Genomic DNA, 23,538 nt, shown 5'->3' on the forward strand with positions numbered 1-23,538 from the left:
ACTAAGTTGCTATCTCCTGCTAACCTCTTTTGGTATTGCTCACAGCATATAAAGTTGACCCCAAATTTCACTTAGCAGCTTTGTCTGCTTTGACTGAGGTTTGCAAGAACTTTTAATGCAAAAAAGAGGAGCAGTTTTCCTTAAAATATTATTTTTCTTTCCTTTCATTTTTTTATAGCTCTGATAATCATTAGGGCCATTACATCTTCAACTGGTTATATATATATATATATATATATATATATATATATATATATATATGCAGGTTTTGGTGTCCTCGGGTGTCTTCCCGTGTAAAAGTTGGGGTGTCTAGGCGACGTTTCGACGAGGTCTCACTCGTCATCTTCAGGCTGGTGCTTTCGGCTTCTTGTTACTGGAACAGAGCAGGATCTCAGTGTTTGAGTTCCTATAAATACTGTTGAGGGGGTGTGGTGTATAGCCTCCAATGTTCTGGGCAGAGAGGAAGTTCCCAGGCTAGTGTGCCTTTTCTTCTTTTGTTCCTTAATTACTTGAGGGATATCTTGAGTGATTTCCTGAGTGATATCCTGAGTACCACTTAGGTGGGTCATTAGGTGTGGATTAGTTGCTAAAGTCTTTGTGTCTTGACCTCTTGAACTTTGTGAAGAGTTTTTCTGAGAAGATGGCTGTACTGCACTTAGTTGTGCTCTGGCTTGGCTTCGTGTATAGGGGCGAGCTGTGGTTTTGTGGCCTGTGTCAGCCAGATCTGTGTAGGGATTGCAGGGGGGTGCAGCATCCGGAGGTGCCACCATGGTTTGGCTACTGGATGGTGTCTGTAATTTATCTGTGGAGAGGGTCTGGGTTTGGGTCTGGTGTGGTTGATTGGTGATGGCGTTCTGTGTGCCTCTGGATCTGGTGTCAGTTTTTGTGGGGAGGGCTAATTTCCAGATGTCTGGCAAGCGGGATGTGTCGTCACGCTTGTTCATGTTGTGAGGGTGTTTCTCTATCTCGATGGCTTCCATGATTATTCTCTTGTGGTGATGTTCCATGTTAAAGAGCAATTTGGAATCTGCAAAATTAATTTCGTGTCCTGTTTCTTTCATGTGTTGGAAAAGAGAGGAAGTTTTTTCTTCTTTTTTGACGGCATTCTTGTGTTCTGCGATACGTGCATTTATTCGTCTGTTTGTTTGTCCAATGTACGTGGCTGGGCAGACTTTGCAGGGTATTTCATAGACCCCTTGGTTTTCCAACTGGATTTTATCCTTGGGGTTTCTGAGGATATTGGCTATTTTTTGGTTGGTGCAAAAGGCTGTTTTGATATTGTGTTTATGGAGGATTTTGCTAATTTTATCTGTAGTGCCCTTGATATAAGGAAGGAGGGCCATGCCATTGTTTTCTTCTGTGTCTTGGTTTTTGGGGGGTGTTTCTTTTTGGATTAGCTAGCACACTAAAAGGCACACTAGCCTGGGAACTTCCTCTCTGCCCAGAACATTGGCACACTAGCCTGGGAACTTCCTCTCTGCCCAGAACATTGGAGGCTATACACCACACCCCCTCAACAGTATTTATAGGAACTCAAACACTGAGATCCTGCTCTGTTCCAGTAACAAGAAGCCGAAAGCACCAGCCTGAAGATGACGAGTGAGACCTCGTCGAAACGTCGCCTAGACACCCCAACTTTTACACGGGAAGACACCCGAGGACACCAAAACCTGCATTCCTGTACCCGTGAAAATCTACGAAAGCATATATATATATATATATATATATATATATATATATATATATATATATATATATGGGTGTCTACATGCGGTGGCACTGTGATTTAAACCACAGAGCATAGGACTTGCCGATCAGAAGGTTGGCGGTTCGAATCCCTGCGACGGGGTGAGCTCCCGTTGCTCGTTCCCTGCTCCTGCCAACCTAGCAGTTCGAAAGCACGTCAAAGTGCAAGTAGATAAATAGGTACCGCTCTGGTGGGAAGGTAAACAGCGTTTCCATGCGCTGCTCTGGTTCGCCAGAAGCGGCTTAGTCATGCTGGCCACATGACCCAGAAGCTGTACACTGGCTCCCTCGGCCAATAAAGCGAGATGAGTGCCGCAACCCCAGAGTCGGCCACGACTGGACCTAATGGTCAGGGGTCCCTTTACCTTTACCTTTACATACCAAGCCAACATACTTTTCTTCCTTCATTATAACATCTCCCTGCATTTTGTGTGGCATCTTTCATTCTGGATGACACCTATCTTGAGGTTCCAGCTGCGGTTCAGGGAACCACAAGACTAGTGTCAAATGGACCTTTTCTGAGTGGCTCCCCAATTGTGGAATGCTCTCCCCAGAGCAGCTCACCTGGCACCATTATTACCTATCTTAAACGCCAGGCAAAAACATTCCTTTTTACTCAGGCCTATGGCTATTAAATAACCCATGACCTGTGACTATTTTATTATTAGGCTGTCTGCCAGTATGCTTTCTATTATGTGTTTATCATTGAAGTTCTGTAATGTGTTTTTATTGTTGCACACCACCCTGGGATCTTTGGATAAAGGGCAGTATATAAATTGAAATAATAAGAAATAACACTAATAATAAATGTAGGCCCTGCCGACCTCTCTATCCAGCGACCAGGCCTCGCCCTAGACAATGCCCCTCCCCAAGCTGCCACCCTCAATAGTCCTGTTTCATGTCCCTCCTTGTGATTCCATGTAGTTGGAAAATCTCCTTGAACTCTGATGATACCTCTTGCTTGTCTGGATGGAGAAAGGTGTCTGTGTATACTACTGGTTTTTGTAAGAAACACATCCATTGCTCTGCCCACAACAATTGACAGTGGAACAGTCTCCCTTGGAAGGTTGTGGGCTCTCCTTCACTGGAAGTTTTTAAGCAGAGGTTGGATGGCCATCTGTCATGGATGCTTTAGTTGCGATTCCTGCATTGCAGGAGGTTGGACCAGTGACCCTTGGGGTCACTTCCAACTCCCCAATTCTGTGACTCTGTGATTTGCCTCCAACTCATCTCTCCAGTAGCATGCAGCCCCCTAGGGACCTTCAGGCTGAAAAGGTTCCCCACCCTCGCTCACACTCATTACGTGCCATCTGAAACAAAAGAAGCTCCATTGTGCACCTATACATGTTGTTACTGTGAAGATCTTACTTGTTGCACTAAAACTAGAGAGAGCAGCTCCCAGCTTGCTTCTCTGAACAGCTAGTTTTTAATCTCTGTTACAAAGCCCTACAAGCAAATAGTATATATAGCATTGAAAAATGGTGTGGCCCCACCTAGTGGGTGAAATATTCTATTATGCATATTACATAATTTCAAGAGATAGAATTTGTGAAACTTCTCAGAACTTTCATGAGACAGATATAGGAAGGGTTTTTCTTAGTTTCATAGAATCAGTAAAGTCTCGGTCTTCGTGCAAATGCTCTTGAGATCAGTGTGGTAGGCAGAATCTGAAGCAAATCCGGCACGTAAATTACCTGTACTTGAGTCTTGTTGATATCAATGGGACTTACCTAGGGATAACTGTGGGCAGGACTGGAGCACTGTAAAGTTATTAACACTGACGCTTTTAACTTTGACTGAATTGTGCCCCATATTTATAGAAGTCTTAATATACAACTTTTCAGCCGTGGGATCTCAATGCACTCTTTTAGTATTTATGTTCTGTTTAGATACAGCTTACCGTCCAACAGAGCAAAAAGCTTTAAATTCCAGAGGATACACTTTGAAGTAATGTTCATCTTAGAAAGTAACTTGTGCTTGTGTGCTCTTGAAATCATTTATGACTTAGGTTGGTACTGATCAACAGTATGTAAGCATAACTACATTTTCCTGGTCATGCTTCTCTAGCTTTAAAAAGGACAATAAAAAAATTGGAGTATATGTTTAAATAGGGAAAGAACAAATATAGTGGATTTCTCTCTAGCTGCAGAATCTCCAGTCTTATAAAATTGCCTGTAATGGGGTTGTCACTTAGAGAAGCCTGCAGACAATCTATGTTCTCTTGCATAGCTTTGTACCATATTTAATTAACTTATTTTTAAAACTGATACAGAATGCCAGAAAACGAATCCAATTCTCTATCAAGAAAACTCGGCAAACTTGGGCCTCTTGGCTATAAGCACCGGTATAGGTAAGGAAACTTTGTTAGTATGATGCCAAACCTTTATACTAAGCACTCTTTTTTACATGTTTATGATCTTATTATTATTTTAGGTATCCTTTGCTGTGTATTTTTGTTCCTTACTTCTTTCTGGAGTAGCTGTTATATTATAGGCACAGCTTAAAAATGGGCTCCCTGAGCTCATCTTCCTCCACCTCTTATTATAATAGATGCAGCATGTGGTTCCATGAAAAATAGAATATGCTTTGATCGGTTGTGCAGAATCTGTTGGGGAATCTGTGTCCCTGTAGATGTTCCTTGACTACAGCTCTCATCATCACTGACCATGGTCTGGGGTGGTATGCCCTGTTTGGCGTAGGGATGCTGGTGGCGCTGTGGGTTAAACCACAGAGCCTAGGACTTGCCGATTAGAAGGTCGGCTGTTCGAATCCCCGTGATGGGGTGAGCTCCCATTGCTCGGTCCCTGCTCCTGCCAACCTGGCAGTTCAAAAGCACGTCAAAGTGGAAGTTGATAAATAGGTACCACTCTGGCAGGAACATAAACGGCGTTTCCGTGCGCTGCTCTGGTTCTCCAGAAGCGGCTTAGTCATGCTGGCCATATGAACTGGAAGCTGTACGCCTGCTCCCTCGGCCAATAAAGCGAGATGAGCACCACAACCCCAGAGTCGGCCACGACTGGACCTAATGGTCAGGGGTCCCTTTACCTTTACCTAATATTTGTCTTGCAAGGCTGCCATTTTTTAAATGTAGATTGTTTCATGATTATCTGGTTTATCATTTGCATACCTTTTGTCTTCCCAAGTCCCCCACATAACTTGTCTATGGCCAATCAAAATCAGCGGGTTTCGCCCCAAAGCATTGGCTCTGCATTAGTGAATGGGTCAAATTGAAACTGCCTAGCAGCTTGCATGTACAGTAAAAAGGTAAAGGGACCCCTGACCATTAGGTCCAGTTGTGACCGACTCTGGGGTTGCGGCGCTCATCTCGCTTTATTGGCCGAGGGAGCCGGCGTACAGCTTCCGGGTCATGTGGCCAGCATGACTAAGCCACTTCTGGCAAACCAGAGCAGTGCGCGGAAACGCTGTTTACCTTCCCGCCAGAGCAGTACCTACTTATCTACTTGCACTTTGACGTGCTTTCGAACTGCTAGGTTGGCAGGAGCAGGGACCGAGCAATGAGAGCTCACCTCGTCGCGGGGATTTGAACTGCCGACCTTCTGATTGGCAAGTCCTAGGCTCTGTGGTTTAACCCACAGTGCCACCCACGTCCCATACATACATACATGCATGTACAGTAAGCCTTCATAAATAATGAAGTCCACCACTTGTAACCAAGGCTTTAAATGACCTGGGGATTAGCAGTTCATATTTTCTGGCTAACAATCAAATTGGCATTTTAAAAAATAAGGTATATAAAGCTAAGTTTCTGATAAGCTCCCTGCTTACACAACTGAATGTACACATTGCAAACCCACTAAATGCACACGTGTCAAAGCAAATGTTGGGATGCTTAGGGAGAAATTTTTAAAGTTTTCTTCTTTGGCTGCCTTCTGGCATTTTGTTGGTAAAACAGAACCTGTCCCTGCAGAGCCTATTCATACGAGTCCGTCAGTAATTACTGTTTCTTTACATACAGTATAATTGCTCTTCACTCATTAAACAAATCCACCTGGATGTTTTTCAATCATTCAACTGCAGATGTTTTGGCAACTGGGAATTATTGCTGGGAAAGTGCTGTATTTTGCACCATTAATGGTTGTTCAAGAACAAAGCTTGGCAAGTCCATGAATTTTGCTTTTGTTGAAACTGAAATAATGTTATCAGATCTTATTGTGCGACAGGAAAAACAAGAGCACATTAGCTGCGAAATGGCTCCTTGTTTTAAAACATTTTCTTAATACCATTTGCAGAACTTTTTGCTTGATATTTAAATCTTGACATTTTAGACTAACCTGTTCCCAATTTTATTATACTAACACTGGAATTTTCCAGCATGAAAGAGTTTGGATTTGGTGGATCTTGGGCCTGTTTTGTGTCTTGCAACATTGTCCAGCCATTGCAGTAATGTTTTCTGTTTTAATATTATAATTATATTTTAATTGAGGAAGCAGTTGGGAATTTTCCCCACTCCAGTGCTCTATTATACATGATTTTATTGTGTTAGGATGTGTTGTTGTTGTTTTTAGTTTTTTAAAAAAGAACAGTGAGCAGGCTCCCTGTTTCCCATTATTTGTGGATTCGGTGCTATTTTTATCGGGTACTCAAGCGTATGTAGTACCGGCACATATTCCCCCCCCCCCCAATGTTAAATGTGGCGTTTGCTGTGCCAACTTCATGGTGAGTACCAGCACCATTTTTTTTTTCCAAAGAGCACTGGATAAGATACCATGCTGCTGCTAGATTTGGCCTAGCTTGTGTATAGCAATAAAGGAGACATTTGGTATCGCTTAATTGTTTGAATCAGCTCCTAATATTGCTTGAGAAAACAGTCTGTGCCTCTTTGTGTCAGGCTTCATGGAATCCGATCCTCCCCCCCACAGTAGGCTGCCAATAATAGATAGACAATAAGCTCTTACCAAGTCTTTTATTCAATATTCACAGAGAGAGGCTTAGAAATGCTGCCTCTAGGAGTATTGATGTTGCTCTGAGTGTGCTGGTCCCGGGGGGAGGTTACCGTGGGGCGAGGTCCAGGACCTGAGTTGAGGGTCGGCAGACAGTCCTCCACGGGCGAAGCGGGGTCCAGAGCGAGGAGCCGGGCAAGGACAGGAACTCTGGAGGAACAGGACTGGGTGCTGGCCGAAATAGCTCTTCAATGACGTTGCTCCCGCAACCTGGGACTGACCTGACTGGCCTTTATCTTCTCTGAGGCCAGGGGCTGTCCCGGCCCCCAGGAGACCCGCCTCTCCTGGGCTTAAGGCGAGCACTCCTCCTGGGAGAAACCAGTTCCCTCCGCCTCTCTGCCCTGAGCCTCTGCAGCTCAGGAGAGGCTGGAGGGTTACTGGACCCAGGGGGAGACTCACCTTCCCCCGACAGGGCTGGGGGAGGCGCACCTGTAGGCACTGTGTCCTCAACCACCTCCGGAGCCAGAGTGGATTCACCTGGTGCCTGCTCCTGAGGAATCAAGGCCCTGCCCCAGAATCAAGGCCCTGCCCCAGTTCAGCCAGCCCTGGAGGCGGGGACTCCTGTGCAGGCTGGGATTCCTCCGGTTCAGCCTCTGAATCGGATTCCTAGGCCATCACACTGAGTAAGCGCCACCCCCTTCTCTTCTCAGTTGTCAACAGCACCAGGCCATTTGCCTCTTCGCTCTCTGCTCTCCTACTTTCACTGCTCACTGGGTTCTGGGAGAAGGGGCGGTCAGGAATGCTTTCTAGTGATAATGTGTGAGCCAGCTGCTCTGGCTCTGCTTCTCCCCCCTCTTCTCCCATTATCTCCCAGCTTTGCCCCTCTTCTGTCTCAGAGCCGTGACCTTCTGCAAACCACTATTGTTAATCCATACTGTCTTCCTCTTCTCTGGAAGGTCGAGGAGTGGGGGTGGGGGGAGGCGGTTTCCACCATTCCTCCTCAGTCCAGTCCCTGACACTTTGTATGTGCATGTGGTCAGTACTCAAGGCCAAAATGGTTAGCCATCTCTGGTCTATATGGTGAATAAGCAGTTCTGGAAGCAAATGGAATATAGTGTGTTTTCCTATTTACTGGAATTCTTGTTACATTTGATACTTACACTTTTCTCTCATGTTCTTTCTCTCTATGAAGCAGCCACTTATCTGGATCAGTTTGGGCAAATGCTGAATGCACATTTTGGTACAGATAAATATTCTATTAAATTAGTTTTAAGGATTCGATGGCAGCATCCTAAATATATTTTTAAAGATGTAGGCTGTGTTATAAGGCAGCCATCCCCTTCCTGATACCCTCTGATACTTTAGAAGATGACAACTAACTGGGGCTGATGGAAATTGTAGTCCAAAACATATGGAGGGCAACGGATTGGGAACAGCTTCTATAGGACCACACTAAATAGCACCTTCCTTTGCTATATTCTTTTCTTTTCAGCAGATGAAGCATTTTGTGGGGGTTCTAATATAATTTCCTTTGGGGAAAATACCAACTAGCTTTGCTTCAAAACAAAACAATACTCAGTAGCACTGTGCAGCCAGCCTTGTAAACATGAGGCTTGAATTAAGATCCCTGAGGTTTCTTAAAAGCCATCCATTGGTTTTCTTGGGCCAGCTGTCACTGTAAGCAGATTCATATAGGGTGATGAGCTTACAAAGAAGGAAGGAACACTTTTTAACTTTGGTATATATTTAAGGTAATAGTTAATTATACGGCTAATTTAGAAGTGGCACTTTTGGTCTCTGCAACTTGTCATTTCTGAGGGGGAAGGCTTAATCTGCTGCTGTTCTCATGTTTGCACATCTATTTACAAGAATAACTGCTTTGACCTATTTTGGTCAAGTTAAGAACATAGTATTCTAGAGACATGGTTGCACAAGAAAGATGTAATGGTGATTTAGTGATGAGCAAGAGTGGTTCCACTGGTGTGGTGAGAATCTCTGCCAGTTCACAGGAAGCTGGTTCACACAAATGCAACAGATTAAGTAGTGGTTCACCCATGTGATCTTAGATTTTGGTAGCGGCCATGGTTTTAGAGGATTCACTTCCAGTGAGCAGATTTCAACAGCAGCTTTTGTTCTTGGGAGGGTGTCAGTCTTTCGTCAAGCTTTGGCCAAGCTCCAGTACCAGCCGCAGCTGGGGCTTCAGGATTGCCAAGGTTGGTAATCAAGTAGTGCATTGAGCAAGCGAGACAGGACTTATCAGTCCAATAAATAGAACATCAAGGGTGTTTTCATTCATAAGTATTACTGAAACCTGGTGGGATGAGACTCAAAAAGAATAGACCAAACAGGAAGGGAGGAGGAATAACATTATATATAAAGGATGTGTACACTTGTGTAGAGTTCCATGACTCGAAGCATGGAAGGCAGATTGAGAGTATGTGGATAACAAAATTAGGAAAGGGAAACAACAGTGACCTTACTGTGGGTGTCAGATTGAAGGCTTGGATGATGCCTTCCTAGAGCAGATTACCAAACATTCAAAAAGAAGAGATATGGTTGTAAGGGAAACTTCCAACTACCCTGGTATTTGTTCAGCTGGTTCATCGTGTCTAAGTGCAGAACCTTCCATTTTTCCCTATTGAAATTTGTGGGGATGATTAGGGAGGCAGGAGAGGGTGTATTATTTAATCATATCCTTCCTAACTTGCACTAGCAAGTTCCATATTCTAACAGAGTTCCAAACATCCCCCTTTTTAAATTACGCAGTGATCAGCTTGTTGTTGACTCACCTGAGTCTTACTATTAAAGATTCCTTCCTGGTAAAATCCCTTCTAATGAATCTGATTAATGTTAATATAAAAGTAGTTTACTCACAGATTCATTCAGGTTCACAGACATATCCCTGAAGGCAGGCTTCAGGTGTCTTCTAAAAGTCAGGTAGTTGTTTATTTCCTTGACGTCTGATGGGAGGACATTCCACAGGGCAGGCGCCACTACCGAGAAGACCCTCTGCCTGGTTCCCTGTAGCTTCACTTCTCACAGTGAGGGAACCACCAGAAGGCCCTCGGAGCTGGACCCCAGTGTCTAGGCTGAACGATGGGGAGACGCTCCTCCAGATACATCTTTACCCTGCCTTGATATATAAAATGTTTTAGTACACACTCTATTATATTGACCATAATTTGCTTTTACTGACTTCAATGTATTTTAAAATGTAGTGTAGATAAGAAATCTAAATTTGACTATTGCTTTTATTGATCCATGAAACCTAATCTGCCTGGTTTTCCTCTAAGGACTAGAATGCTGTTGGTGCAGGGGTGAAGGTACTGGAGACTGCCTGTGGCAGGCCCTGGTTTGAGTTGCACACCCTAACACCTTACAGGTGAGCAAGGCTCAGTAGCAGAGCACATGCCTTGCAACCTTTGGCATTTCCAGCCAGTGGCGTAGCGTGGGTTGTCAGCACCCGGGGCAAGGCAAGTAATTTGCGCCCCCTAACCCATGGATTTGCGCCCCCTAACCCTAACCCCCAGATGTTGCGCCCGGTGCGGCCAGCCCCCCCTGCACCCCCACGCTACGCTACTGTTTCCAGCTACTAGAAGGAGTACTGAAAACTACCTCCTTTAAGCATCTGTTTTATGCACTTTCGGGACTTATTGCTGGGAGATGTTTTGTTACTTATCTTGTTGAGGGAAGCAAGAGCGCTTGCTAGAGATTCACTTAGTGCTTAGCTGGCCCAGACAAAGATGGAAGTTAAGGAAGTACAAAATACAGATTTGCTGTGCCACTTCAACACACACACATGCTGGAAAATGGAAGGGAATTCAGTTATACCTCAAGATTAAACTGGAAAACTTGCCGGGCAGCGGAAGGGAGGGGGTGAAGGAAGTTGTTATATTGTGAGGACAATGGGCCACATTTTTCCTTTTAATTGTTTGAAGTACAGAAAACCTACTTGACTCATTTTGTTTCATTTTCTAGTGGGAGAACAGCTTTGCAAATGAACAAAGACATCTCTATCCAGCTTCCTCGACCTGACCAAACAGTTGAAAGAAGTCGTAGTAAGACTTATCCAAAAAGAGCGTCAAAAACACAACAGATTGGTAAGCGTTGCTGAACACAGTTCCTGTTACACATAGATTTAAACAGAAGGGAATACTTTAGAGTCAGTTACAAAACTACAATTGATTGACTAGTTTCAGACTCCTTCCAAATTTTCCTCTTTTTTTGGTGCTGTTTGCAGTAAACAGCACCTTCAGGGGCAAATAACAGACAGACTGGGGGCAATTTTCAGCAGAAAGCTTTTGATTAGATTAGATTTGCTGTATTTCTATGCTGCTTTTTATTCAGTTCACTCTCAAAGCGGCTTACGAACGAAAAAAGCAACAGCATAAGAGAACAAATCATATAAAATCATATAAAATAATTTGTTAAAATAATTAACAAATTATCAGTAGAATAATTGCAATCTATAAAGCACTATTCATGAAACAGCAACTGAAAATAAGCTTAACATAAGAATTACAGCAACAATTGTATTATATATGATTATATATTATATGATTAACAAAACAATATTTTTTCCACGTCATTTTTATTAAATCGCCAAAAAAAAAATCCAACAAATTTACCACCATATACAAAGTCCCCCCATAAAAATTTCTTCTTGACTTCCCACCCCTCCTTTCCTGATTATTTTTTTATTCTACTTTTTTATTAGCTGTTTTACAATGCTTATGTTTTCATTATCTAAACTTCACTATCATTAATTGGGTGATAGTTTGATAGATGGTCTCCATACCTCCTTAAACATTTCATCTTTATGTCCTCATAGTTTGGAAGTTAATTTCACCATTTCAGTATAGTCCCATCAGTTTCATAAGCCATTCTTCCTTTTTTGCTAATCTTTCTTCTTTCCATTTCTGTGCATATAAAGTTCTAGCTGCTGTTGTCACATACCTAAATAAATTAGTTAGCTTTTTTGGGACTTTGGTTCCCATTATTCGAAGCAAAAAGATTTTGTTTTTTTAGGAAAGATCAGGTTAAATATCCTTTTCAGATTAAAAAAAACCAATATTAAAGACATTAACAAAATAGCATTAAATATTGAAGACATTAAAAAAGAATTAAGCTGAGCACGATTAAGTTAATACACACACTCTACACCCCCATGACTCAAAACATTTCACTCTATTCAGTTCATTAAAATACACATAATGCTTGTTGTTAAGCCAGCACAGTCAGGTGCTGCACTGGTTGGGATCCTCAGATAGTGAGCCATTGTGGAGACAGCAGGGTTCTCAGGCCTACCTCCAGTAAGGTGGATGTTGACTCTGGGTAGCCTTCTCAGGCACTGTTGATGAGGAACTCACCCACGTCACTCTTGATAATCAGAAGTCCATTCCCGCTCGAGGAAGTCCAAGATGAGCTTGTTCCTCCAGAGCAGCATGACACGTTTGCACTATCTGAAGAGGCCAACCAGGAGGTCCAGCAGTACCTCCACCACACTCAGGACCCACACGGTGTCCTGTCCACCAGATGCTGTTACAGCTTCTTCAGCCATACCTCGGCCAACATGGTGGTAGAGGAAAAGTTGGCTGCTGAGGAGAGCAAGTATGGCGACTCATTGTGTCCACCAGGCAGGAATGAGATGCTGTAATAAAGATGCTGAGGGAGCTCCTCAGCAGGATCTCAGCAGCTTGGATGAGTTCACAGCTGGTCACTCAGAGTTGCATCTTGGTCTCTGCATCTAGGCTGCTGACCATGAAAGAAATGAGTGGGGGGCATCAGTCGGTGGCGTGGATGAGATGTGGGGGTGGGCCGAGGAGCTGGAAAGTGTGGAAGCTTCCATCTCCATGTCATTGGGCTCACTCAACTGCTGCTTCCCTGGGCGTCTGCTGCTGTTTTTGCTGGTGGTTCATGTTGGGCTGCGGCAGGGAGGGAGCCATGCTTGAATCCAAGGCTGAGGCTTCACCTTCTCCTTCCTGCTCCATGTGTCCCTTGACCTCCCCAGACAGGTCCCTGATCTGAATCTGGCCCCTGCAGCCGCTTTTTCTCTAAATCAGAAGCAGCTAGGTTAAGCACATTCTTTAAACATGCGACCAACATTCATATGGAGTTTGGCTCTTAAGTTAACTGAAGCAAGAGATTCCAGCTTCCCAGTTGATGGGAGGAGAATTCAGCTGGTACTGAGTGCTTTTGAAAACCCCATTGAAAATAAAGCATCTAGTTTAAATGCTAATAACTTCCACACATGTTTATTTAAATAGTTATATAAAGAGTAGAGAAATACCACAGTGAATTTTAAAAATTATGGGCGGGGAAATCTTGACAAGTTCTGCTCATGGGATTTCTCAAAAAACACCTTATTAAAGCAAGGAGTTCAGAAGAGCTGGGCAGCTGCATGGTCCAGGAATATTCCACATTATTTATGGTCTCTTTGATGTCTAGCAGAAGTTAGTGCTTCCAGCAGTAACATTATTCCACCCTCCAGGTTTGGATGTAACCTAGGGAGAGACTGTAGTTCTGCTTCTATGAAATTAAAAGCGATTTGCGGTGTGTATTTGTATCAGGAAGACACTCCTTTCCTTACAGATTATCACACATTTTCTGGTTTAAACAAGAGATCAGCTTCCTCTGGAAACAGCTTGTTATTTTGGGATAATATAGGGCTGCGTAACATTGACATTATTGAGCTATCAGCTATGCTGTTTCTCGCTTCGCTTCTGCTTACAGTTCAAGCAGCATTACACTTCCTGTCTTTTTCCGTGGGTATTTTCGCAAGCACAACTTTAACCAAGTGAATAATGAATAGAATAAATATAATATTTCACTGATAATTTGAATTATTAAAGAAAGCTACTTGCTTTTGATCCACTCTGCAGATTGTGGGTGTCATGGACAAGGTAAAGTTTCAATATATTCAATGAGAAATACTACAAGTCATATTATTAAAGAAGCAATGTAACTGCTTTCTAACGGACTATACACACATTTGTAATGTTTTCCTTTATGACTAGTGGTGGTAGACTGACCAGGTATAAAAGAAGTCAAGGCTTCTGCACCTTTAATACCTGTATAAAAGAGACCTTTTCAAAAGGTGTAGTTTATCCTCTAAGGGATTCCTTATTTTTTAATTGTTGAAAGTAAATAGTGCCCTCTTAAATCTTTTCCTGCTGCTTATTACTGGTAATATACAAATTATTAAAGTCCAACAATTAAAGAATGTACATGGGATTATATAACAATGGCTAAACTAACCTGTTACATTAGATTTAGAGAATATAATCACAGTTCTAGAGAAATTCAATTTCCTTTTTTGTTTAAGTGAGCAAATTTATCAGTTATTTTAGTTTTATGGATTACCTCCAGATACTAAATATGGATTTTCAATGTTCTGATGAGAAAATTACTGGAATATTGTGTTTGTAAAGGCGTGCCATTGCAGCACTCATGAAAAAGCCTGATATGGTTGACTGAGCTGACGGTCGCATACCAAAATGATGGTGCGAAAAAGCAACCAGATAAAATCCACATGTATGAACATATACCTCACAAATGGAGGTGGATGTGTTACACTCCAGTCAAGGAAGATGTGAACAAATTAATTTCCCAACAGAACTTTTCCTTCCTTTTAACAGAGGCATAAAAGAGGACTCAACTCTCCCATAAGTCCAAGCTTCCCTCTCTTCCCCCAGAATTCTGCTTGGTTTTTTTACATAAAGGAGCAGTAGCATGTTGACTAACAAGAACAAGAACCCAATATATCAAAGTCCACAACTGTTTGGTTGCCTGTGAATCAAGCCTCTCATTTCTAAGGCTCCTGGTTGAGTTGTATGCAGCCTTCTCTAGATGGGGGTCATGCTCCCTAAGAGCAGGTTCGTACTTTGAGAGCCCTCCTGGAGCCACTGCTGTCAACATGAGGCATGGTGGCCTTGCTGTCCAACACTGCCTTCTGCCAGCTTCAGCAGGTAAGCCAACTGTGGCCCTGTTTGGACAGGGATAACTTGGCTGCAGAACTCCATGCTCTGGTAACCTCAGGACTGGATTGTTGCAATCTTCTTTACTGCTGCTATTGCCACGGTTAGATTGCTGCGGGTTGTTTTTCATTGTACTGCTATAATGATAATTGGCATAGAAATTTCAATATATGGATCTACATAGGGAATCATGTATTCAGATACGCACTGCATGTGCAGCCTACCTCCCCTGTTCAACAGCTGGGGCTCTGTGCATGAAACACTTTCAAAAATACTACTAATCTGTTGCTACGCCATTTGGGGGAGAAGCAGGGGTCTGGCTTCAGGCTATGCCACAACCAGCCCCCTGCCAGCTAGCTGATTGGTGGGGCTTTAATTATTTTTAAGGGCTTCACATGCACAGTGTTGGATTATGTGATTTGCATAAAAAATTGTATGAGCATATGTTAAACTAGTTATAAGATTACATCTTTTAGATTTTCAGATATTGCCGTGTAATGCCCCTGATATCTTTTATATTTGTGTGTTTAGTATATACTTATTTTATTAGGCCATATGACAGTAGGCTTTTATAACAGAGTGTTTTATCTGGTGTAGAATGAAATGCTCAAATATTCATCTAACAACTCGATACTGTAAGCTTATTTGAAGATTTGGACATCCTAAATATAGGTTACATGTTTTATAGTGGGGTATTATCCCTTCTTAACATCCCACGAACAAAACTAGCATGGTTTCCAATATGCTTTGCATTAATGTTGGGAAGGTCTATGTTAGTGTCAATAAATTGTCGTTCTTTGACCACAGTGGTTAATGTTTACAGGCAACCAAAGCTTACTCATTGCTCAGTAACGTTTCTACTATGATCAAGAATTGGAGCTTCAGCACTACTTCAGAATTCCACCAAGATGGAACAGTCTAGCACTATAAAAATGAAGAAGGAATTAAAAACTAGAGTATAAAAACTCTGACCCATGCATTTGTTAGTTTGTGTTTAGCGTTATGCCTGACAAAATAATCACCATTTGGCACTTCTGTTTTCTGGCACCAGGCTTTTTAATTATAAAAATAATGCACTGTCTGTCCGACTGGAAAAGCTTTGCTTTTGTATAAAACAGACATTCAGTTTATTATGATTGCTGCTTAGATTGAGTGGACCTCTTTCTGATCCAATATACGACAGATTCTGAAAATTGTGTTTTTATAGAGCTATTTGCAAACTGATGATAATGCATTCATTTTGTTAAAAACTCCCATGAGAACATTGTCATTGGTATTTTCAATATAGTATTGGCAAACTGTCGAACTCTGGTAAAGGCACAATATGCCTCCAGCACATTTTCTTCAACCACAGTCCAAGTGTGGTGAAATGTGCCTTATGGATGGAATCTAATTGGTGTTTCTTACACTGCTGCTTCAGCAAAGGTAAAACAAAATTTAAAAGTTCCTTCCAGTAGCACCTTAGAGACCAGCTAAGTTTGTTATTGGTATGAGCTTTCGTGTGCATGCACACTTCTTCAGATAGTCACTAAAAGTAAAGTTAGAAATTTTCATAATATCTACTTTCCCCTCATAGTTCTCAGTCTGCTTTCCCACCCTCCCCACAGACACAATCGTCTCAAAAACTAAAGATGTACTCCAACAAAAGTCTAGGTGCATAGTGTGCTGCAAAGTCCAAGAGAACCACTAAAATCATTTAGTAAAAATACATTTTTTCCTATCTTTCAGGATCGCGTTGTACAAATCACACTTTAACTGGAGAAAATGAAGGAACTACAAAAATTATTGCACCCTCACCAATAAAAAGGTAGTGATATTATAATTATTATTACTTTATTTTGCCATAAAGTGAATCAGAAAGTCTGAAGCAAGGTATTTGAAATGCCGATAAGTTTGTAAAGGCAGAAAGAACCAGAGGTTGGTTCCAGGCTATTAGCCTTCTTGGATTTGGAAAATCTATGTCCCAGACCCGCATTAGCAAAGGACCTATTCAATGCTCATAAGCAAATAATTAGTCTAGAGTCTACTTCTGTAAACTGCATGTTTGCATTTTGATGCAAGAATGAGTGAGTTTATTTTAAAAAGCTTGCATTTTAATGGTGCATTATAATTAAGTAGCCATTCCTGACTTTATAAACACAACCGCGGAATTTCACATAAAACAACAAACAGCCTTGTGACACTTTAAAGACTAACACATTTTAATCACTATATAAGCTTTTGTGGCATATATAGACGTGGATCGAAAGCAAGGGGTTAAATAGCAGCTGAACACCAAAATGCATTAGAACTTGTGCATGCAAATGTCTCTTTGCAGCAGTAGTATTTGGTGATATCACCAATTGCTGCTGTTGCGAAGGGTCATTTTCCTTATATGGAAGCTCTAATTCAGGCGCAGGAAACCTGCAGACATGATTAGGTTCAACAGGGGCCCTAATTTGGCCTGTGAGGCCAAGCCACACCCTGACGTTATCTGTATGTCAGGTTACAAAACAGCAGCTGCTATGAGGAATGATGGGAAGCCAGAGGTCATTCTGTCTGGGCCTTCTTACTTCTGGACAGGAAGCTTAGGCTCTGCTCCCCACCTTAAGCACACAATAATAACTGTAGTAAATTGAAATAACTACAATTTATTGCTACTGAATGATACCTAAAAAATCTGCTACCTGAGACAGCTTTCTCCATCTGCCTAATGGTAGGGCCAGATGATTCCCTAGGTCACCAGACAAAGCACTGAATCAACTAATGTAAGGCTGCCTAAGTGGTGCCCTCAGGGATTCAGACTGCAGCTTCTTCAGTAGTCCTGCCTTGGTGGGTGAAAAAAGCAAAAAATGTATTGGAGCTTTGGACTCTGACTTCAGGAGCCCTTGTCTATCATTTTCAGCTAATTTGGTTAAGAGAGTCAAACCTGGTTCCAGGTCTGATGATCACAGAACACATTAGAAATGCTTCCCAAGTTAAACTTGTAAGCCCAACGATCAAAGCTTAACCTCTTGTTCATTGCCGAAAAGAGAACCAATTATCTATCTGTATACACTATAAATTAAGGAGCAGAGATCACACATGAAATTCACATCCCAAGCCTTCTCTGAAAAATCTGAACCAGTTCATCCCCTTCTTAAGTGTTCGGCAGGAGATAATCCTCGTATCTAGAGAGCTGCTGCGATTTAGCATTACTGCTGTGAAATGTGTGTCTGCTACAAATGACAAACAGCTTAGAAATCTAATGCAAACAATTCAACATCCTGGATTAGTTCACTCTGCTTTAAAGCCATATTGGGCCTGTGCACATACACACACGCAGATACACAGTTTCCTTAGACATAACAGCATTATGCATATCAAAAGAATCTTCATAATAACAGACAGGCTTTTTACCAAATTCAGTTTAGTAGCAGCAGGACACAATGGGAATTATAATCTGCCTTTCTTTTATTTTAAAATAATATATAGAGCAACTGTATGAACAAGGTGGACAATGTGTAGCAAACAACATAGCTCGCAGCAGCAAAAATATCTAGGCAGGCTCAAAATCCTGATTAAAAATGAAAGTGTTTACTGGCCCCCGTATGGATCTCTCAGGGAAGGAAGTCCCTGAGCAAGGGAGACTGTCACACAAAAGACTCTGTGAAACTTCTCAGTTTGGGGGCAGGATTATACAGAGGAAGTTGGTCCTTTAGGTAACCAAATTTGAAACCTATATATAAAGAAATTTTCCAGTAGCACCTTAAGAGACCAACTAAGTTTGTTCTGGGTATAAGCTTTCGTGTGCATGCCCACTTTTTAGCAAAACCTGTAGAAAGAAATTTTAGAAAGTTTTAACACACCTTTGTATTCCTTCATTTCTATGATTTGATCCTCTTAAGGGATTTATTTTTCTATACTTTATTAGTTTCAAAAAATTAAGAAATGAAAGCAGCCCAGAAACCCAAAGAAGCAAAACCAGTGCGCCATGGGAAGAAAACTGCCCACAGAGGTAAGCAGTACAGTAGCATGATGCCTCGGAAAGAGGATATGATCTATATCTATCTATCATCTATCTATCTATCTATCTATCTATCTATCTATCTATCTATCTATCATCTATCTATCTATCATCTATCTATCTATCTATCTATCTATCTATCTATCTATCTATCTATCTTTGCTAAGCAAAGTACCATATTTTTTGCTCTATAAGACGCACTTTCCCCCTCCTAAAAAGTAAGGGGAAATGTGTGTGCGTCTTATGGAGTGAATGCAGGCTGCGCAGCTATCCCAGAAGCCAGAACAGCAAGAGGGATTGCTGCTTTCACTGCGCAGCGATCCCTCTTGCTGTTCTGGCTTCTGGGATTCAGAATATTTTCCCCCTTGTTTTCCTCCTCCAAAAACTAGGTGCGTCTTATGGTCTGGTGCAGCTTATAGAGCGAAAAATACGGTATATACATTTTAAAAACCTGTGAGTGTACCGCTTTTGACATCCGAACACATTCAGGCTGTGCTGACAATAGGACAAAAACAGGATTGGGTAAGCAGAAGCTTCTGCCGATGGTAGAGGTGCCCTGTCCTTCCATCTGAAATGTGTGTGGGTGTGAAACCAATTCCTAGTCCTAGGCATTGCCTGCTAAGTACTGATAAATGAGAGGTTGGAGTGTGCTTGCCCACATTCAACTTAATCTCCACCTTAAGAGCAGCTGCCAGCAGCTCTTCTTCCTTTTCTTTTGACACTGCTATCCCTGTAGATGGAGAGTTGAGACCAAAAAGGACCAGGGATTGTCATGAGAAGGGGGGGGGGGGAGAAAGAAGGGGGCGGGGTTGGCATAGGAAAATGGATTCCCATGTGTCTATGTGGAGTTCCCGGGGATAGGTGTATGTTTGTTGGTGGGGAAGGATAAAGAAGAGTTTGGATTTGATATCTCGCTTTATCACTACCCTAAGGAGTCTCAAAGTGGCTAACAATCTCCTTTCCCTTCCTACCCCACAACAAACACTCTGTGAGGTGAGTGGGGCTGAGAGACTTCAAAGAAGTGTGACTAGCCCATGGTCACCCAGCAGCTGCATGTGGAGGAGAAGAGAAGCGAACCCAGTTCACCAGATTACAAGTCCACCGCTCTTAACCACTACACCACACTGGTGTAGTGTTTCCTTATCTCTGTTCCATTCCCTCCACCACCTCTGGGTAGCTGTATGGAGAGGGCAGAGAAGGAGGGTTCTTTGCTAATGCTTTGTGGGTGCAAAAATGCTTTAGGTGTACCCATGTGCGCTTCCATATTATGTAAGGGTTGAACACAAATATGTGTAGGAACATGCTGTTCAGTGGCTGAAAGTGACAGTGCAGACCCATCCCATTGCTCCTTCCCACCATGTTTAGCTCTTTTTAAAATAGGAGTGCCTTGGATATTTTCCTGGCGAAAATATGTGACACGATTCATTTCATATACGGGGTACATATTGATGTAAACAAGGATTTATGTCTGTAGAAAGATCTACAGATTGCATTACGCAAACACATTTCAGTTGTTCAAAATATAAAGCCCAGTAAATGTACGTTTTTGCATTATTGACTGAGAGAGGCAAAACTTCAGCACACATACCTGAAGCCATTAGGCTGATGCCAGAAAAAAATAACTCTGGGTGATCCAAGTGTTATGTCGTGTCCCCACTTGCATATTTTTCATGTAAATGAACTGTGAATACTTGGTGATTCATTAATATCATTAGGAATTATGGGGCATTAGGAATTTCTTAATGAATATTAATGAACGATATTTGTGGAGAAGATGATATATGCAGATAATAAGGTTGTAATTCTGTTCCTAACTGGGTTCTTTACATCTTTTGACTTCAGTGGGCAGTGCAGGTCTTATTATAAGGAAATGGTGTAGTTGAAGACTTTTTTGTGTGCTCAAAAAATCCTCCTATGAATGAATAATTCCCCCCCGCCCCCCGGTTCTGCTTTATGACTACTTCAATCAATTGCATCAGTGGAAATACGTTTACTGTATTGTAAACATTCATTTCTATACCATTGTTCTTTACTTGCAGAGTTCAGAATAATATATTTAATTTGTTTCAGAAAGGCCATAATATATTTCATCTTAGCTTGGCCAAATCTTACCTATGTACCTGTTAAAATGACATATGCATCAACGTAGAAAATGCCAACATTTTCCATCACTAACAAAGTAATAATATAAATAAATGAGAATCTGTCTTTGCAATACTTGCTGTGAAAATCAAGGGAGTTCATCTGTTGACTTTCACTCTTCTTTGACCCTAGTGGGCTTTATAATTCTCCCAGTGACCGCAACAGATCTCCAAAATTCCCTAATTCACGAAGAAGACATCCTTCAGGAGGGAGTGAAAATGAGCCTGGAGTGCCACTTAGACGAAGGTGAGAGTTTGGGTCTTCAAAAATTTTTCCCATTGCACCCTCTCTTCGTAGCAGGAGGTGCTAATGTTCAGGGTTCTTGCCAACCAGCAGGGCATTCTACTCCATTTATCTTTTCCAATGAACAGTGAACATTCCACAGCTACCGAGCATGCTCAATAGCCATTGAGCTATTTTTGGTTTCCCCATCCCAGTATTATTTTGTTTTACTTCTGTAAAGCTCGGGCATCTCCCAAGCCTGTTGGTACAGCTCCTTGTGCATCAGCAAAGGGATAGTGGGACTGGGACAACGTAACATTTATCATAGCAGGACTGATGCAACAGTGAGAATTTGTCTATTATTCCGTAGCAAAATGCTCCCATTGTTTTCTGTTGTAATTTAATAATATAAGACAAATTTAATTGTTTTCTGAACATTGTTCTGCCTGCCTCCTTTCTAGATCACGGTCCCGTTGCAATACCAGCAGTGGCAGTGAATCAGAAAATTCAAACAGAGAACATCGGAAGAAGAGACATAGGTGAATAAGAAATTATGCCAGCACTCGAAACAAATTGTATAACTTAGTGGTTTTCAACCATTTTGTTTCCACAGCTCCCTTGACCAACTACATTCTTTCTGCAGAACCCTTGTGGGGCTCAGGAGCCCGTTTATGTCACCCCTTGGGGTGAGGAGGCAGCAGCTCCTCACCCCCTTTCAAACACCCTCCCTAGGGGAGTGTTCCCTCAGTCTCCTCTCCCCTCTCCTTGGGAGTCCTCTAGCCAACACTGCTGCTGTCACTGGTCTCTGGGCTGCCCCCCCTGCCCCAAAGAGAGATGCCTCCTCCCACTGCCCCCCAGGGGCCTGGGAAGCACCCCCTGGCCAGCCCCAGAGGCACCATTCGCCTGTGGAGCTGGTAGCCAGGGCTGCTGCAACAAACAGATGTGCAAACCTTTGGGAGACAGAGATGTGAGAGGGCATCAGAGGAGGGAGGGAAGGAAAGAGGGACAGAGGCCAGTGTTGCCCATGGCACCCTGATTCAAGGAACTCCATGGTGCCATGGCACACTGGTTGAAAACCACTTGTCTAATTTAGGGCACATTTTGTTTAAATATAAATCTATATGGATCGTTTTTGCCTTGCTAATCTATTTGTAGAAGCAGTTTCCCCCCGTTGTCTGTGTCTTTAACTTTGGTGATAACGGCAAGTTAAACAGCATGAATATGATTGTGTGTACACATGTATGCATATATGACAGAGAAATCAAATCAATGTAGGTCTTGTCTGTTACCTTATTTCTGGGGCACTGGGAACTACCAGTCAGAGTAGAGAATAGCATACTAGATAAATAGTCTGACCAACTCTAAGGTAGATTTTTTTTATGTTGTTATGCATATAATATCTCCCACTGAAATCAGTGGGAGTTACAACCTGGACTGGATTATGTCTCATAATGTTCTTTCTCTCACCTGCATGCATGAAAAAGCTTTTCACAAAGCTGAAGCTGAATGTACTTTCTCAGAAAGTGGTGAAAAATCACTAAAACGCTGATCCATCAGATATTCACGCTCAGCATTCACTCTTTCCTCAGGGTACGGCAGGAGAATGACATGGTTGATTCAGGTCCCCAGTGGGAAGCAGTGCAGAGGCGGCAAAAAGAGAAAAACCAATCTGATCCCAACCACCGGCGATCCAGGCACAGATCTCGATCGTACGTTAATCCCGCTTGTTATCGAATTGTTATAATACATCTAAAACAATGACTTCTAACAAGGTTTTTACAGCTCTCTACTTTTGCATACGTGAAAGCTACATATTTTATTATCTATCCTCCAAGCAAGATAAATGTATACATACAGATACGTACATGTTTACGTTCATTCATGCAGTTCCTACCTAACTACAAATGGCAGTTTCAAAATCTAGCACGGAGTCTGCAGAGTGGGGGAAGAGAGATCTATAGTGGAAATGAATTTAAGTACTGTCAGCTGCATAATACAATCAGTTCAGACTAAATGTGTTAGACCTATTAACTCTTATTGCAGGTAGAATTCCGGCCAAAATGAAATGAGTCACAAGACAGAGGCTAAAATCAGTCAGTGTTCCACTTTTTATTTTCCTGGGGAAGCAACCAGTTGCTTAGTTTCTCACTTACTATATCCCATTCCAAAGGTTTATAGATTACTTATTTTTATGTTGTAATACATAGCACTATTTGAAAAAGAGTCAGAGTGTGTTATTTTGGAAATCTCAAAAATGTCCTAGACTCCTATTATCTACAAAACCTGCCACTATTTTTAAGCATCATTTTCATGCTGAATTTTTAACAATTGCCACGCAGTTTGCTGAATATACAGATTGCGCATTCCAAATTGTATACTGATTTTGAAAAACTGGCATATTTAAAAATGTGGAGAGTGTGTTTTTCCTATCTGATTCATGTTTGCCATATAAGTGTGATTAGATAAAAACCCTTTGTGAATCTTAGATATTGGTTCTATGGGAAAAAATGAAACAAGACTGATAGGAGTTTGAAAAAAATATGCTGAACAGTTCCAGGGTCATGGG

The 23,538-nt window shown here is 42.0% G+C and overlaps 1 protein-coding gene across 2 annotated transcripts in view; it reads left to right on the forward strand.

Moving 5' to 3' along the window:
* Positions 1-23,538, forward strand: part of EPB41L4A (erythrocyte membrane protein band 4.1 like 4A) — a 94,525-nt gene that overhangs the window by 59,152 nt on the left and 11,835 nt on the right. For both annotated transcript variants that reach the window (XM_081930583.1, XM_081930584.1), the window contains exons 12-18: positions 4,019-4,096; positions 10,626-10,747; positions 16,352-16,430; positions 18,516-18,599; positions 20,883-20,996; positions 21,434-21,511; positions 22,562-22,681. In XM_081930583.1, coding sequence (XP_081786709.1) covers positions 4,019-4,096; positions 10,626-10,747; positions 16,352-16,430; positions 18,516-18,599; positions 20,883-20,996; positions 21,434-21,511; positions 22,562-22,681 — 675 coding nt within the window. The remainder of the gene's footprint in view (positions 1-4,018; positions 4,097-10,625; positions 10,748-16,351; positions 16,431-18,515; positions 18,600-20,882; positions 20,997-21,433; positions 21,512-22,561; positions 22,682-23,538) is intronic.

Source organism: Podarcis melisellensis (genome assembly GCF_964234715.1).
Source record: "Podarcis melisellensis genome assembly, chromosome: 11".
Lineage (NCBI taxonomy): Eukaryota > Metazoa > Chordata > Lepidosauria > Squamata > Lacertidae > Podarcis > Podarcis melisellensis.